General features: G+C 39.6%; 1 protein-coding gene across 6 annotated transcripts in view; it reads left to right on the forward strand.

Moving 5' to 3' along the window:
• Positions 1-16,664, forward strand: part of tcf7 (transcription factor 7) — an 82,985-nt gene that overhangs the window by 36,159 nt on the left and 30,162 nt on the right. For all 6 annotated transcript variants that reach the window (XM_017303044.1, XM_017303043.1, XM_017303046.1 and 3 more), the window contains exon 4: positions 16,419-16,545. In XM_017303044.1, coding sequence (XP_017158533.1) covers positions 16,419-16,545 — 127 coding nt within the window. The remainder of the gene's footprint in view (positions 1-16,418; positions 16,546-16,664) is intronic.

Consider the following 16,664-nt stretch of genomic DNA (forward strand, 5'->3'; position numbering starts at 1 on the left):
ATCCATCCATCCATCCATCCATCCATCCATCCATCCATCCATCCATCCATCCATCCATCCATCCATCCATCCATCCATCCATCCATCCATCCATCATGTTTCTTCTGGTCTGCTGTTTCTTCTCATCTCTCTTTCATTCCTTTCATTGTTTTTCTTTCCCTCCATTTTTATCTATTTTCTCTCTTTCTCTAACCCTCTCTCTGTCTCCCTCCTCTCATCCCTCGCTCCTTTTTGTCTTCTTTCTGCTTACTCCAAGCCTTGAACAAACAAACAAGCAGTGGGTGGTTTTCCTCTCCTATGTATAATTCAGTCCAGTGAAAAGTACAGTGAGGATGTTTGTCGAACATGAAGTGGATCTCTGATTCCTACTGGGAGATCTTTCCCAGACCAGCAGTTTTCCAACTGAAACTGGGAGATTAAAACCAGTCTTCTGTCGTCTTGTACTGGTTTGTGCTGGTGGGGGTTTAAGCTCATAAGAGGTAAACTTAGGAAATCTCACCAAATGTTAAATCAGCTGAAGACCAACCTAAGAATATTTTTGACACGTGTATTTCTCTTTTTACATTTGAATTGTTTTGCACTTCAGGCCTCTTGTGACTGGCTTGAGGACACTGATGCAGCTGTGTAACAGTAACCGACTGCAGGCGTTATCCATCAGAGGAAAGCAGCCTAATCCCCTGAGAACCAGCCAAACCACTTGTGGTAACAACAACTTATGGTGATAAATGAGTGGCGAGGAAAAGCCAAGCTGTGTTTCCAGGTGTTTGGATCAAACTCAGGTTTACAGTTTTGAAATCCATTCGATATTTTCTCCCTGAAACGGATGTTGACCTTACTTCACGTTCCTCAGGTCAGCTACAGCTCTGCGTCGCTGTTTTTCTTATTTCACGTCAGAAGGGACTGCATGTGAACAACTTGGATTGAATAAAAGGCAAAAGGGGGGCAGATTTAAAACATTTTTTTCAATATTTTACCTGCAAATGTTCTAATAAATGACACATAGAATTAGCACACATTAATCACATAAAGCTGGTTTAAAAAACGGGATTCTGTCACTTCACTGCAGGTATTTTTTGTTTAGTTTCTAGTGAAAATATCTTAGTACATCTGAAATAAGACAAAAATAACACAGAAGTAACTTTACAGCAAGACATAAGAGTTTGTTTTACATCAATACATTTCCATTGAACTTATAACCTGGAAAAAAATGTTTTGTGGATTTAGAGGTTTTTCATCAATATTAAGGAATAATTTTCTTAAACAGTCTCCTGTATCCTGCTGAAAAGTTATTTATAAGTTAGTTTTGTCTTATTTCAGGTGAACTAAGATATTTGCTGTAGAAACTAGGCAAAAACATACTTGGTAAGATTTTGTGTTTTTGCAGTAAAGCTTGACATTCTTAGGATAAAAGTGATATATTTTCTAGTGAAAGCGTTGTGTATCCACACCATCTGCCTAATTTTGTCTGCACGTTGTGCCGGGATGTGTTGAGATAAAAAATGACGTGGCTTTTCGGAGCTGGCTTGTTTCCTTGCTGCTGCGCGGCGCGTGTTGAGGGGACCGGCCCCCAGCAGGGGGCCTGACATGGGAAACGGAGGTAGAGAAGAGGTGGGGCTCTCCGCTCATCCCCAGAAATCACCAACGCCGCTGGGGCTGAAGGAATTAATCAGAGAGAATACATTACAACATGAAAGGAGGGAAGACTCTCATCCAGCCAGCCTCCACTTCATTCGTCTTTGTCTCACTTTTGTTTCGTCTTTGAAACTTAGTTAATCAACAGGGGATTGTTAAAGTCACCTAAATAATAATCTAGGAAAGCAAAGAAATGATCAGAATATTGTGGCAAATTTCTGATTTCTGGATTTTGTAATGATTTCAGAACAAGTTTTAATCAATTTAGATCCCCCTTAAAGAATTATAACATCAGAAAATATGTTCTAATCAGCTTTACAAGCAGGCTGTCGCTATAGAACAAAGTTTAAAAGACAACATTTAAACTGTTAGCATTGCTAAAACGTCTGTCTCTGTGACACAGGCCATTAATATTTCCACATCCAGAAGGTTTCATGAGCTTTAACTCACACAAGCACAAAAGTATAACCTCTTCAGCTTTACTTCTATTAAATGAAAGTCTTGCTCTCTCTCGCTTTCTTGCAGCCTGAATGAACTGCAGACATGCTGTGGAAAAGAGGTTTCCTATCTCCAAAATGTTCAACCTTCCTGTTATCTCCTGCAGGGTTTCCCGTTCTTCCTCTGACTTTAAAATATGCAGTAAAGATGCTTATTTAGGGCTGGAAAACAAAAATCACAATGTTGTTTTTGCTTTTAAATCCTCCGGTTTATGTCGGCGCTCTTCAAGCAGGAGATGGTTTCCGAATCCTCTTCTGGTCGTCTTGAAAAAAGCAACCTGTAATCATGGCATGAATGATTCTGCTCTTTAGATTTATTGGCGTAGAAAAACACCTCGAGGCCTGTGAGCATGTCTTCGCTCTGAATGTGTCGCCTGTTTGTTTGGGTTTGCATTTTTGGGTTCTTCATTGTAAAAGTTGACTGCCGTGTTGTTAGACCCAAACCACATTCCCACAGCCAGAATGGAAGTGCCAAAAACTGAACACAGAGTCCACTCATTGCAGCTGCAGAAGGAGATAAATGCAGCCGTCCGTTCATCCCTTGGTGAACCTTGCAGGTTCCTTGCAGGCTACAGAATAAATATTAATTTTGTCCCCAGGTTCTTCCTCACCACTCCTGAATTTGAACTTTATCTAAGTGAAGCTTTTAATCCCTGAAAGATTTTGCAGAAACCTTTTGTTTGGAGTCTCAGCTGCTACAAATGAAGCTTAATAATTAAACTGGACTTCACAGTTTTGTGGTTTTACAACTTTTTAAACACCTAAGCTTTAAAAATATAAATTCAAAACAAAAGGTAGTTTACAGAACAGCAAATATTCCTGGGAATGATGTAGGAGAATGTATTTTCTAGCTAATTCTCTCTGTAAGCGGGATGATTATTTGTTTATTCATTAATCTCTATTATATTCTTCCTGTGGTTTAGACCAAACATTACAATTAAATCGCCCTTTACACACATTATGAAACAGACTCAGTGTTATTCCTGAAGACACAAACAAAATTCAAATCAGCCGCTTCAACAGTTATAACGACAAACAAACATTACGACCAAATACATCACCACGCAAACAGGTTCAGAAATATAAAAACAAACATTCACATACGAATTTAGCCATTCCATCAATTCAGTATTAATTCATTATCCGTTATAGATTTTTAGGGTTGTTTAAAGTTTGAAGCTAAAAAAGTTTTTTACTGATTTTTTGTGTTTGTTTCCTTTGAAAAGGAAGTAAGGCATTGCACAAATTAAAATGTAAATTTGTGCAAAAATGTCTTGCTTATCTTAAAGTGCAAATCCTTTCATATTTATCTTAGTGCCATAAAGAGTATGTTTGCATGCAGATGAAAACAGAATATTTCTGTTTGGGTTTTAAAGGCATTCAGCAGCAGCACCTGCCAGCCACTTCTTTTACACGGCCTTCAATACTTCCACAACGCCGACGCCCCGGGATCCCAGCATTTGATACAAACATCAAAGCAGCAGATCCGACTTCAGAAAGCGCCGTGCTCATGAAGTCAATGGCTGACCCGCGGGGCAGAGAGCATGCAAAATGGCTGAGCTTCCCATAACCCGATGGTCTGCAACACGCCGGGCACAGAAAACACAACAACACGCACAGACCGTTAGAGCTGGAAAACATGGCTTCTTATCTAAAACACAAAATCTCACCTGGTGTTTAGTTTATTTTCTAGAAAAAAAATGTCTTTGTTTGCTTGAGATGAAACAAAACTAACTTGCAAATAACATTTCAGAAACTTACAGGAGCTTTATGTCAATAATTCCTTAATACTGATGAAAAAGTTCCAGTTGCATTTCACTTATAACACGGAAAAAATGTCGTTATAAGTTAAATAATCTGCCACTGGGTTGCTAGGTAACGGGCTTGGCTTGGCTGGGGTTGCTAGGTAGCGGGCTTGGCTTGGCTGGGGTTGCTAGGTAACGGGCTGGGGTTGCTAGGTAACGGCGCCAATCTGCCAGTGGAAATCAAACTTTCTCACCAATATTAAAGAATTATTTACTTAAAACACGCTCATATAACTTGCTAAAAATTGTTTTTATGTTAGTTTTGTCTTTTTCCAAGTGTGTAGATATTTACTTCAGACACTAGATCAAAATTACTTTGTAAAATTTAGTTTTTTACCAGTAAAAAAATAATGTGTATTTCTGTTTTTAAGCACAAATACACATTCATATTTAGGTTTTTTTGTGTTTTTTTAGTGACACTCCTCAGTTGAATCTATCTTTAAAATGGACATTCTGTTGTTTTTTTCCCCTATGTTTTAAAATAGAGGTGCTGCTGTCCTGGTTTCCATTGGTTGGAGCAAAGAGTTTAAATTAATAACAAAATACATCGTTGGCCATCCAAATTTACCACAGAAAAATCTTTTTAAACAGTATAATTTATACGTTTACAACTTTAGGAAATGTGATGCCGTATTCCAAGGAGCTGCTTAAACCTCATAAATATTGGAATAAACTATTACGTTTCATAATAAATGAACCATTAATGAATTTAAAAATGCAGCTGCATTGCCGAGTTACAGGTTTATAAATATACATTATAAATATACTGCTTAATATATTAAGTTATTTAAAATAAAAGTCACTTAGACCATTAAGTGAATCTTACTCTGATCCACCCATTAATTAAAGGATTAGTTTCTCCATAGGGCAATTTAGTTTTTAAATATTGAAAATTTATTTCATCCTGTCATTAAAGCAGTGGCTAAAAATATTAAATGTCTAATTATAATCTGTTATGCTTCTGTTTTTAAGTCTATACGGACGTTAATTTGGAAAACCTGCTGCGTTAATTGACACAGTCACAGAATAAACTCGCAATAATTCGAGCTGTTTTTAAAAAAACAGACAACAAATAACGTGAAATATGTTTTATTCTTATCTTGAATTTATCATTGGGAAATTAAGTTTCATTTATTTAAATTATTTTCTCAAACTTCCCCAGTAATCAGAGTTTTTAATTTTGTTAATTTGAAAGCGAGAGCGAGAGAAAAGGGGAGATAACAGGAAGGAAAACCCAAACTGGTTTAGTTGCATCTGTAAATCTACATTCATCTAAGAAGAGAGGGAAAAAGTACTTTCACTATGACCCGCCTGGCTGCCTTTTATGTGGTATTTGGTGGCGATATTTGTGTAATAAATACATACTGGCACACAGGAAGCGCGTCACTGCAGGGGTTTTTGTTTTCTCGATCTGCGGCGGCATTTCCCATTTCGAGCTTCTGCTCTGGTATTTAAAGCTGAGCTGGCTAGTGAAAGCGGTGCTCAGCAGCCATGCAGGAAAGGTTTCACAATGAGTGAGCGACAGACATTTGCTCCGTCATCTCGTTAACGGGGGGAAGACGGGACCGGGCGGGATCGCGACCTTCCTGTTGCTCCCTCCGCCGTACAGTCGCAGGCAGGAGACTCTGAAAAAGAAAAAGGTCACTTTGGTTGTTTTTTTTTTCTTCATCTTGATAATTGGATAAAAATTTGGTCCCCACCGCAGCCCACAGATAAATCAGGTCAGATAAACACAGTTATTGAAGTTTGACATTTTGCACTCGGGAGGAAAAGAAACTCCTGGTGTGAGAATAAATGCAAACTCTGACGCCTCTCTCTCCTTTGTGTCCGCCTAACAATGCTCTTATCAAACCACTTGGTTTTTTTCCTGCTCTGCTAACTTTCTCCCACAAAGAGACAAATATGGCTGCGGCCTCTATCCATTGTCTGAGCAGACCAAACCCTGCAGGATTTATGTCCTGTGCGGTCGCCTCGTTTCCTGCCGACTCCATGTGTCAATATTTTTGTTGCCGGCGATTACCCGAGTGTCACAAACAAGTTGTTAATTGTGGAACGTTCTGGTGGAAATAAACAAGTACACCATTAATTAGCCGTCTTCAGGACCAATCATTAGAGGTCCCTTTCGCTGCCGCCGCAGTCTCGCAGAGAAAGTCTGTCTCCGTTGACTCATTAAGAGAGTGATAACTCATCTCTGAATGCCATGGCACTGCTCGGATTTGATTTTTTTATTTTTTCTGCAGCCGGTTGTGTCCATGAGCCGGAGCCAGCTGCAGAGTTTTCTCCTTGGCTCAGAGCTTTTCTCACGGCACCAGGCCTGATGAAATCGTTTCTGTAAATGGAGCAGATGCAGATGTCATTTCCTAACGCTGACGCCTGAAGGAAATTAGGTGAATAATGAATCTGAAGGATTTAAAGGGAGTAAAGTCCAAAATCTGAGGGGATGAGAGGCTAACGATCAGTAAAGACTAGATTAAAATGTTTAATCTGTTATCAAACTGTATGGACAAAATAAGAAGCATTTTCAATTAAAAAACACTTTGCTCTGTTTTCTAAATTATTGAATAAATCGACAAATGATCTCAACGGGGCTGCACAGTGGTGTAGAAGGAAGGTTCTGGGTTCGATTCCCGTAGTTGGATGTTCTCCCTGTGCATGGTGGGTTTTCTCCGGGTACTCCTGCTTCCTCCCACAGTCCACAAACATGACTGTCAGGTTAATTGGTCTGTCTAAATTGTCCTTAGGTGTGAGTGAGTGTGTGCATGGATGTGTGTCTCTGTGGCAGACTGGTGACCTGTCCAGGTGACCTGTCCAGGTGACCCCGCCTCTCGCCCAGAACGTTAGCTGGAGAGGAACCAGCATCTCCTGACCCCACTGAGGGACAAGGTGTTAGAGAATGGATGGATGATCTCAACGTAGAGGTCTATTGATCAATAAATCAGCAGATCGCATCATAAATTAACACAAATTCAGTGATTTCCATTTGCATGATTTATTGTTTCTCTCTTTCTACCACAAACTGGATGGTGAATCTAAGGCTTTTGCTTACAAAGACTCAGACCTACAAAGAAAATAATAAAACGAACAATACAGATGTTCAGATTAATACAAACATTAATTGTGACAACGATAAATTAAACTCTGTATCTTGATAAGAAATTTATCACAATAAATGATAAATGATAAAATGTTCACCCTGAGCAGAGATATTCATTGTTTTTAATCTGTGCTTCAGGTGATTGGTGCTCTGATTTGCCGGCCAGTCGTTTCCTTTAGGAGATCGGTGATTGGCCGACACTTTGCATGTGAAACCGATCGAATCTAAAATCAGCCGCCGTCCTCTTCTGCTCTGCAGTGAGACGTTTGGCTGACAGATCGACCCACCAGCTCACGTCCAAACCACATTTCAGCCAAAAATAATTGTTATCGGCCAAACTCGGAATCAGCAGGTCAGGCTTTTTAAAGATTGGTAAACTGCAGTCGGTGCATCTCTGTATTCAACCATGAGACTTGTAAAAAAAAACTGCTATTGTACCTGAATAAAACGGCTTTATATCTCTCTTTATCCCCTGATTAAGATGCTTTCTGAACGCTGCAGACGCAGTTTGAGGAGAATAAAAAGCAGGAATGATCTGCAAACACGTCATTTCAGTGAAGACTGCTTGGTAACATGCAGAAATCCAGAAAGCATCTCGGTTAGCAGCCGCGGTCACTGATTCACCATGGCCACGGCCCAGATGTTCCAGCTGTGTGGCGGACCAGCCTGTGTGTACTTGCATGGGCGGATCTTTGCATACATGCACTCATGCATGTATATGAGGATTTCTGTGTGTGCGTGTGTGTGTGTTCATGTGTGTGTGTGTGTGTGTAATTGGGAGTAGTGGGCGGGCTTGTTGAGGCGGGGGCAGAAGAGTGGGGGTGTTTGCTCCTTTTTTTAAACATAGCTGCATTGTTATGGCTGCTGCAGCTTTGATGTTACCAAACCTCCAACTTAGAGGCTCTCATTTTCGGCTCCTGACTCTGGAAAAGGCAATGACTTCCAGATTGGGGGACCGAGTCACGGCTGGGGCGGGACGGGCTGTGGGGGGTCCCGTGGACGCATCGAGAAGGAACGGGCCTTCAATTTTAACAAAAAGAAATCATTTTTAGGCTGTAGACAAACTAACCACTGGACGTTTGATTTGACTGTTGCGATAATAAATGTCCCTGGACGATAAATCGTCCCAGAAGTTAATAAATGATAATATTGTTGTTTTGAGACAATTTTCAACATATATAATGGTAATAAAGCAAGAACACATTCTGAAATATCAATAAACTTTAAACTCCACTGAACATTTAAACACTGGGAATGGAAGATATTTTAAACATCCAAAATAAACAAAACAAATAAAATGAATTATCCTTCAAAAAAACGGTTTAGTTGAGACCAAAACACCAAACTGAACATTTTTATCATCCAGTTTTTGGTAGAAAAACAATAAATGATGCAAATAGAAATGATTTAGTTTGTAAATTTATCATGCGGTAAATTAATTTATTGCTTATTGCGACGTTTTTACTTTGACTTTATTGAACAAGATTATTCTTTTAAGTAAAACCAAAGCAAACAGTAAAGTATATGAACAAATGAACTTATTTTACATCTTTTACATCTCAGTTCTTATTTTCTTTTAGTATTTCAGTTTATTTATAACTAGTTCATTCATAACTTCATGCATTATGAGCAAACAGACTTTTTACACTTATTAACTCAATGCAGTAATATTTGACATTTAAAATAACAACAGTAATGATTTCTCATATTGATATGCAGGTATGACCGTCTTCATAAATGACGTTTTAAACTGTTTTATGTGAAGTTTAAAGTAGGAAGTTAAATATTTACATTTCTACCTGGAGAAAGCTGAAGAGATTTTCTTTTCTGGAAATTTGTTTTCATGTTTTCTTTCTCAGCAGAGCCAGAAATAAGTCATAAACGTTCATTAGTCATAAAGGATTATTCTGCCAGGTCTTCATGCTTTCACTTTAAAAGCAACAACGTTCCTGATGGAAGAAGTTTGTTTACAAGTTCATCAAACATAAGTGGCGTCTAGGAGAGGATTTTCCAGGCGGTCATGGAAACACATGCTGTCGTTTCCCTAATAAGCAGCTTCAGCCTCATTTACAGATCCTGCTTAATAATTTTCTTCCTTCTTTTGCTTTGTGTGTCTGGTTCAGTGTGTTTGTGCTTCTCTCTCATTGCAGGTGTGTGTGGGGGAATTTACCACACATGAGGCACAAATGGGGTTTTTTCAGCCATAACCATCTGTAGAGATGGTTTTAACATAAAAGCATGAATTTATTTCAGCTTTACTGTGAATTATTATTTACAAATTATGTCATTTTAAAAATATAGACAATAATATAAATGTATCTTAAAATTACTTTCATTTATTTAAATTGTTGCAATTAATATTTTTTATTTTTTTGCATCAAATCCCTATAAATAAGATGCTGTGTAATCAAATTTATATAAAAATGTATTTAAGGCTCTGCTGCTGAACCCAGATACATTTTTATCCACATTTATTCTTCCTTAGAATAGAAATGTTAAAATAAATACAACAGATCCCCCTCCTCTCCGCTGATTCCTGGACTTAATTATTTATATTTATTTTATTCTGTTTATTTTCTCATATTCCCAGAGCAAAAATACACACAATAAAAGTGGAAAAGAAAGAAAATTACACCTAAAATTAAATAAATACGTGAAAAATTAATAATGATAAAGAATGGCTCTTCCCCACTGAGCTCCTCTAGACTAGTGGCAGCAGGAACTGGAAAACAATTGTGTGTCATCATAGGAACATCATAGCTGTAAACGGGATAGTGGAGGAGCATTGATGACGAGGTGAAACAGACAGTAGAAGCTTCTTAAAGAGACAGAGGCCCAATTTCAAGGTGTGCCAATTCAAAGTGATGATATTTCTGGAAAATGCATAATACCGCTCCTTTAAATCAGTTACAAAACCACACAAAAAGTTGTAAAAATAATTAAAACTGAAGAAATAAATCCATTTTAAAAACTTAAATAAGGCAATAAATTCAATAAAGTGAATTTATTGCCTTATTTAACATGTTTGTTCCTGTTTAATGCATTTGCTCTGCCAGCCAAAATGAATTAAAATCATTTGGATATTTAGCTGTTTTTTTCCTTAACATGTTTCACCTGGTAGGTTTTGAAAACTTTTCAAATGACTTGGATCCCCGTCCAAAACGCATTTATTTTTCCCTTTTTTAGCAAAAGATGTCACAAAATCTCCTTTGGAGACGGATTTCCTCTGAGAGTAAAGGTGAATGAGCCATTGTTTGCATCTTTTGTTATTTCTGCTTTGCCACAACCAGGATGACTGAAAGAAGCTGTAAATGAGTGTTTTTAATGTCGCGATCGACGTGAAATGTAAGATTAAAGACTCAAAAGCACTCTGAGGCAGGAGAGAGGATGCTTTAATTTCCTCTTCAAATATTGAAAGAGACTGATCTACTAAGAGTGCCATTTGGAAACTAAAGAATACATTAAAGGCGTTTTATCAGCATAAGGTCTGCTAAATTCAAGTGTGCGCACGTTGGGAAACGAGCGACTGCCGCCGTTATTTTGCTTGCATGTCTTGAAAAAACGTGTGTGTGCGCCAGGGTCAAGGTGGAGGGCTGCGATTACAAACAAGTGATGTCTGAGATCCCATTAACTCCTGTATTCAGCCGCAGATTTCTGTTCAAATAGAGAGAAGATAAAAGGCAGAAACAATATCCTGATGAATCAAAGGCCTTTCAAGCTAAATGAGACTACAGAGACACGGAGGGACACATTTATGATTTTCTGACGCACTTTAAAAGGTGTTGATATCTAATTGTAATTTTTAAAGTAATCGCTTCTTTGAAGTAATTAAATCTTTGATGTAATCAACAAATGGGAGCCTTATTATTCAGCGCTGCTGCCGTTGGCGTCGGATCGGGACGCCGCTCTTTGTCAGTTTGGTTGCTTGATGTTGGCAGAAACATCGTCCAGATTGTCCCACCAGCTCTACGGAGCGCCGTAAAGACGAAATGAGGGGAGATCGGCGCGACCCGCTGCAGAGCAAACAGAAATGAAAGCAGAACGCAGGAACGCAGAGAGCGCAGCGTGTGAAGAAGGGCCTGTTGGACCCTCTGATCCGGTCACAGAGAACATCGTGACCTTTAGGTGTAAACGTTGGCGCATTCGTGTTGCACCATTCATACACATAGGATTTACAGAGGAATAAAAGAATGAATGTGAAGACAATGACGCCAAGGACAAGAAATTTGGGGAAATTAACTTAAGCATCATGTTAAAAGCGTGTACATTTTTACATTTAAAACAGTCATGAAGTTTTCTGTCCTGATTTGAAGGAGTCAACAGTTTCTCTGATTTGATCTGAAGAAACTCAAATCTGCTTTTGCTCTTTTCAGCTTCTCCCCTGAAAGAAGAAGCTGAAAAGAGCTGAGACCTGAACACGGAGAGCTTCCAGCTGTTTTGATTTCAGACACGTCTGAAATGTCTTCAGACTGCAGGTCATGCATCGGCGTATTCTGGAAATGTCTTAAGATGCTATTTGGCTGATTAACCAAAAGACTTTAATTGGCTGTTAAAATCTAAATGTGAGTCCTTGAAGTTTTTACATTCTTTAGTTTTTAGCCTCATTGAGTCTCAAGCAGCAAACAGTGCTGATAACTTGGATGGAGCTAATCAATAGAAACGCAACAAAGTATTTGATTTAATTAGTATTTGGTTTGACAAATGTTAATAAAACCAATCCATAGAGGGCAGCGGCCATGTTTGCTAACGTAAACAGGGCACTGCTGTGTTTTCTACGTTTGCTTTGGGCTTTGTAAAACGTTCTCGAACCTCCCAGCGGTCGGATTCACCTGGAAGTGATGTCACACTTCCAGGAACTTTGTAGTTGACAGCCATGTTGGTAGGCAGTTGCTATGACAACAATAAGCAAGCCAAAAGCTTAGAGCTAGCTCTCACCTCATTCCTAACTTATAAACAATATAAGTACATTACGACTTCTTGAGTACTCAAATCTACCTCTGTGTAATATAAATATGGGTGCTTAGCTAACGTAGCTTTTATCTGCTAGCTAAGACGGACATGAATAACCTAGCTAAGACAAGGTTATTCATGTGAATAACCTTGTTATTCACATGAATAACATGTTATTCATGTGAATAACATGTTATTCACATGAATAACATGTTATTCATGTTATTCATGTGACATGAATAACATGTTCATGTCATATGAACATGTTACATGTGAATAACCTTGTTATTCACATGAAGAGTCCTTACGTCCTTTATTAATCCGTTTAAACATCGATTGTCTGAAGCTCCTCCCTGCTGATCTTCATGAACTAAAAGCAGGAGATCAGAGGAAGCTTGTCCACATCGTCCAACACGTTTTGGTCCCAACAGCAGCCATTTTGTTGACATTGGTCAAGAGTGTCCTTATACTTTCTTTTTGTTGGTCTGGAAGTCGTGGCTCATCCATGCTTTGCGTTCGCCTACCAAGATGGCGCCGATTCCTTCCGGTTCAGACTTGTACAGGTATTATGAGTAAATCGAGCCTCACGACCTGCGGTGTGAACAGAAGTGCTGATTTCACCTGAGTAACATGGTGGACAGACGAACTCGGTCAGTCACTGTGATCATGTATAAAGTGGCGCATCATCAGCATAGATTATGTTAAAAGATGTTGTAGTAATCCATAATCTGAGCAGGGCAATCGTATAGATGTGGAATAAAATGGTTGTGAGAATTACGCCCTGAGGAACGCCACCAGCTTAGAACCAGACAATCAGGCCAACTTTTAGATGCAATGCTATTTTTAAATGTGACTTACTGTATGAAATGTAGCATTAAAGCAGCTGTTTTCCTTATCAGAAACAAGAGAAAACGGCCTTTTCAAGGATAGTTGGCAACGGGTTTAGGATGATATGTTCTGGGAATTACTCATTACTGAGGAATCTGGTGAGTTCTCTGTTAAATAGGTGAAGTTTCAGACATTTGACTGGATTTCCTGTTGATTTGTACCACAAGTTTTTGCCCTGGTGATTTATGTCAGCCTTGCAGGGTGGGTAATTCATCTGCTGTAAATTAAAGGGCTGCTGAACTAGTTCCTCATCTCTTTATGTGTGTGCGCCTGAAGATAGGTGTAAATTTTCACTCTTATCATCTGAGAAACTGCAGGTTTATGATTCATAGGGACTGCAAGTGTTATGCAGTGTGTGTGTGTGTGTGTGTGTGTGTGTGTGTGTGTGTGTGTCCCACGTGCATGTCAGCACTCGCCTATTGTACCAAAAGTAATTATGTGTAAGTTATGTGTGTAGTGGGGGGTTGAAAAAGGGGGATTTTTTTCTTAAACACAGAGGGGTTGATAATTACGGGTTAAATGAGTGAGCTCAGTCAGCCTGTGAGTGTGTGTGTTTAAAAAAAAAGGAAGGCACAGCGAAAGCCACTTCAAGGCGGACTAATTACCCCGAGGAAGAGAGGAAACATAAATGGACGATTTTGTGGCTATAATGTTACAGCAAAACGTCTTGAGCGACCTCGGCACGTGAAGCGGAGCCACAGCAGATGTGTGTGTGCGACACGCGTTTGCATCCTTCCTGCAGCACATGCTGAGAATTCAAGAAATTCACGCACTTTCGTATTCTGCGGTTGTGCCTCTGAATACTGATGCTGCTGCACAGATATCTAATCTCCAAATCATGTGAGTTCATGTAAAGTTTTTGTCAACTCCTGCCTGTGCTTGATTTTAATGTCATGAAACATTTACAGTCACATTTACCGTCTGCTGATGCAAACTGTGCAGTTTTTGGGATTTTCCCTGCTAAATGTCAGTAATTCTGCAAAAAAAACAAAAAAACAACAACATTATTTCTTCTTCCCTGGATAGAATACTGTAATTAAATGCAAATAAAGTGTCAGGTGTTCTAACAAAAGAGGAAATCAAGTTATTTAGACAAATCAAGAGCTGCTAGCAGCTCCCAGCGAGCAGCTAGCCACGGCTAACGGCAGCTAGCTTCGGTAAAGTTAAATAAAACTAAAGTGCAAAACGTTAATAATGTTTAAAAAAAATTATAAAACAGAAAAAAAATTACTCATGAAAAACTACATATGAATAAATGTTTCTAAAATATATGATAAAATATAATAGTTATAAAGAAAACACAACTGTTGGAGGCGACGACAGAACAGAGGGGAGGAGCTAGTTACCGGTTGCTACGGTAACCAATATCTGGAGAAACGACTTCCGCCTGTCACGGTAACACAATCTGCTGGACGATGAAGTAATTGCAATAAACGATAATATTTTTGTTTTGAGACCATTTTAAAGTAAAATAGACATTCTTAAAGATTAATAAACGTTAAATTATAGTTAATATTTAACACTGGAAGACATTTTAAATATCCAAAGTAATTAAACGAAACAACAGAAAATACAAATAAAATTAATTATGAAGTCTATGTCAACAATAGCAGAGGCTTTTACCATCCAGCTTTTGGGAGAAAGTCAAAAACGATAAATCGTGCTGATGGAAATGATTGAGTTTTACTGTATTCGTCATGTGATTAATTGATTAATTGCTCATTGTGACAGGCCTGGCTGCAGCACAGAGTGGTAATGCAACTTTAACCCGTCCTTCTGTTTTGTTAATAAAGTCATAATCTCCCGTTTTGAGCGTCTCTTTTGCCTTTTTACGGCGCAGAAAATCTCACACGTGTCGCGTTGTGTTTGTGATGAAGCAGCTCTTTTTGCCAGAATCTCCACATCTTCTCAAACCCAAAGATTTCTTTTTCATGTCTTCAGATCATTAAGAATGCAGCCCATCTTATCAAACCCGCGTGCTACCTGCTGCTCCGTCTCACACACTTCTGCTGCCCGGCACAAGAGGCGGCACGTTTTGTTTTCACGTGCCTCAACATTAAACGCGGCTCGGCGGTTTGATCTCTCCAACCGCTCGTCGTGTGGCATACACATGAGGGTCCGTCTCTGTTTGCGAGTTTGGTCAGAGTAAGACTTTAAGATGCTGATGGATAGTGTGTGTGTGTGTGTGTGTGTGTGTGTGTGTGTGTGTGTGTGTGTGTGTGTGTGTGTGTGTGTGTGTGTGTGTGTGTGGAAGCTCTGCCTTTAAGTGATAAGGTATTCACTTTGTAACTCAGCAGGAGGCCCAGCAGGTTGCACCAAGATCTGCCGCTCTGCAGTGCTGCTTAATGCAAATGGACCCACATCCGTCCATCTCCGATTATAGAAGGCGTTTTCAGAGAAATGTTCACGTGGATCAGAAATCCTCGTCTTTTCTGAGCGTCACCCGGTTATTCACGCTGAAACATGCATGTATGTAACAATGACCAAAGCGAACAGACATGTTTCTGAGCCTGAGCGGCCCGAACGCCTCCAACTCTGCAAACCGCTGCGACATATCGGATGTCGGCCACCATGCCGAGAGCATTAGCAGCAACCAGATTTCACATAACTTATTGAGAGCCATTTGTAAACAGAAACATGAAAGCAAACTGGCTCGCACGCAGCCTCACTTGATCATCAAAGGCTTATCGATCGGACGGTCCTCCTCCCGCTCCGTTTCTCCTCCTCTTCCATGCTCCCCTGGAAACAAGCGAGAGCAAAGTACAGCCCATATGGGGTTTTTCCAAAACATGCTTAAAATGTCCAGGTTTTTCCTTCATGTATGAGTGTAGATGTGTGTGATTTCTGTCCTGTTGTTTAAAGTTAGAACTGCAGGTTTTGGTTGTTGTGTGTTGATTTTGTGGTTGTGAAACTGAGATTTAAACCTTTTCATGTCTGAGGAAACGTTACAAGCACACACGCAGCATCATGCTGATGAAATTACTTTTCACTTTACATCATTTTCGTCCTTTGATTTACCTGAAAGATTTTATTCACTGTCAGCTTCAAAACACAGTTAACTTGTTCCTTAAGTGAAAGGTGACTCTTTAGTTTTTGTGATTGTAAGAAGAATAGATCCATTTCATGTTGTTGTTGACATCTGGAAATTTCACACAAAGCTGAAGGGCAACAAGGCGATTCTTCTCTTTTGCATCCATCAAACTGTTAACTAAATCAAACCTGGAGATGAAGCTCTCATTAATCCAGTGCATTTCGCCACAGCAGAGGGTAAATAACGCAGGAAACTGTTGGAAAAATAAGTCAAAATCACTTTTTTCTCGCTCTGTGTCGACTCGTTGCCATAACAACCAAAGAAAATGCAGATGTTTGTTTCAGGATTCAGCACCAAGAAAGACTCGAGCATTTCTCAGCTCTGTGTGTGACGTCACGCTGCCATACGGCTAAATATTCAGACATTAAAACATTTACGCAGCTTTTGGAAATAATTATCACGACGATGATTTTAATGAAACCAACTTGATGTGTTTGGTGTCGCTGTGTTTCCGTCAACAGTCCAACAAAGTGTCGGTGGTGCAGCAGTCCCACGGGATGCATCCGCTGACGTCCCTGCTGCCCTACGGCAACGAGCATTTCAGCCCCAGTCCACCGCACCTGCCCACAGACATGAGCCAGAAGACAGGTGGGAACACACACACACCCATGCACACGCACACACACACGCGCACACACACATGCGCACACACACACACACACACATGCACACGCATGCACACACACACACACGCACACACACACACA

The sequence above is a fragment of the Poecilia reticulata genome, unplaced genomic scaffold (genome assembly GCF_000633615.1).
Source record: "Poecilia reticulata strain Guanapo unplaced genomic scaffold, Guppy_female_1.0+MT scaffold_155, whole genome shotgun sequence".
Classification (NCBI taxonomy): domain Eukaryota; kingdom Metazoa; phylum Chordata; class Actinopteri; order Cyprinodontiformes; family Poeciliidae; genus Poecilia; species Poecilia reticulata.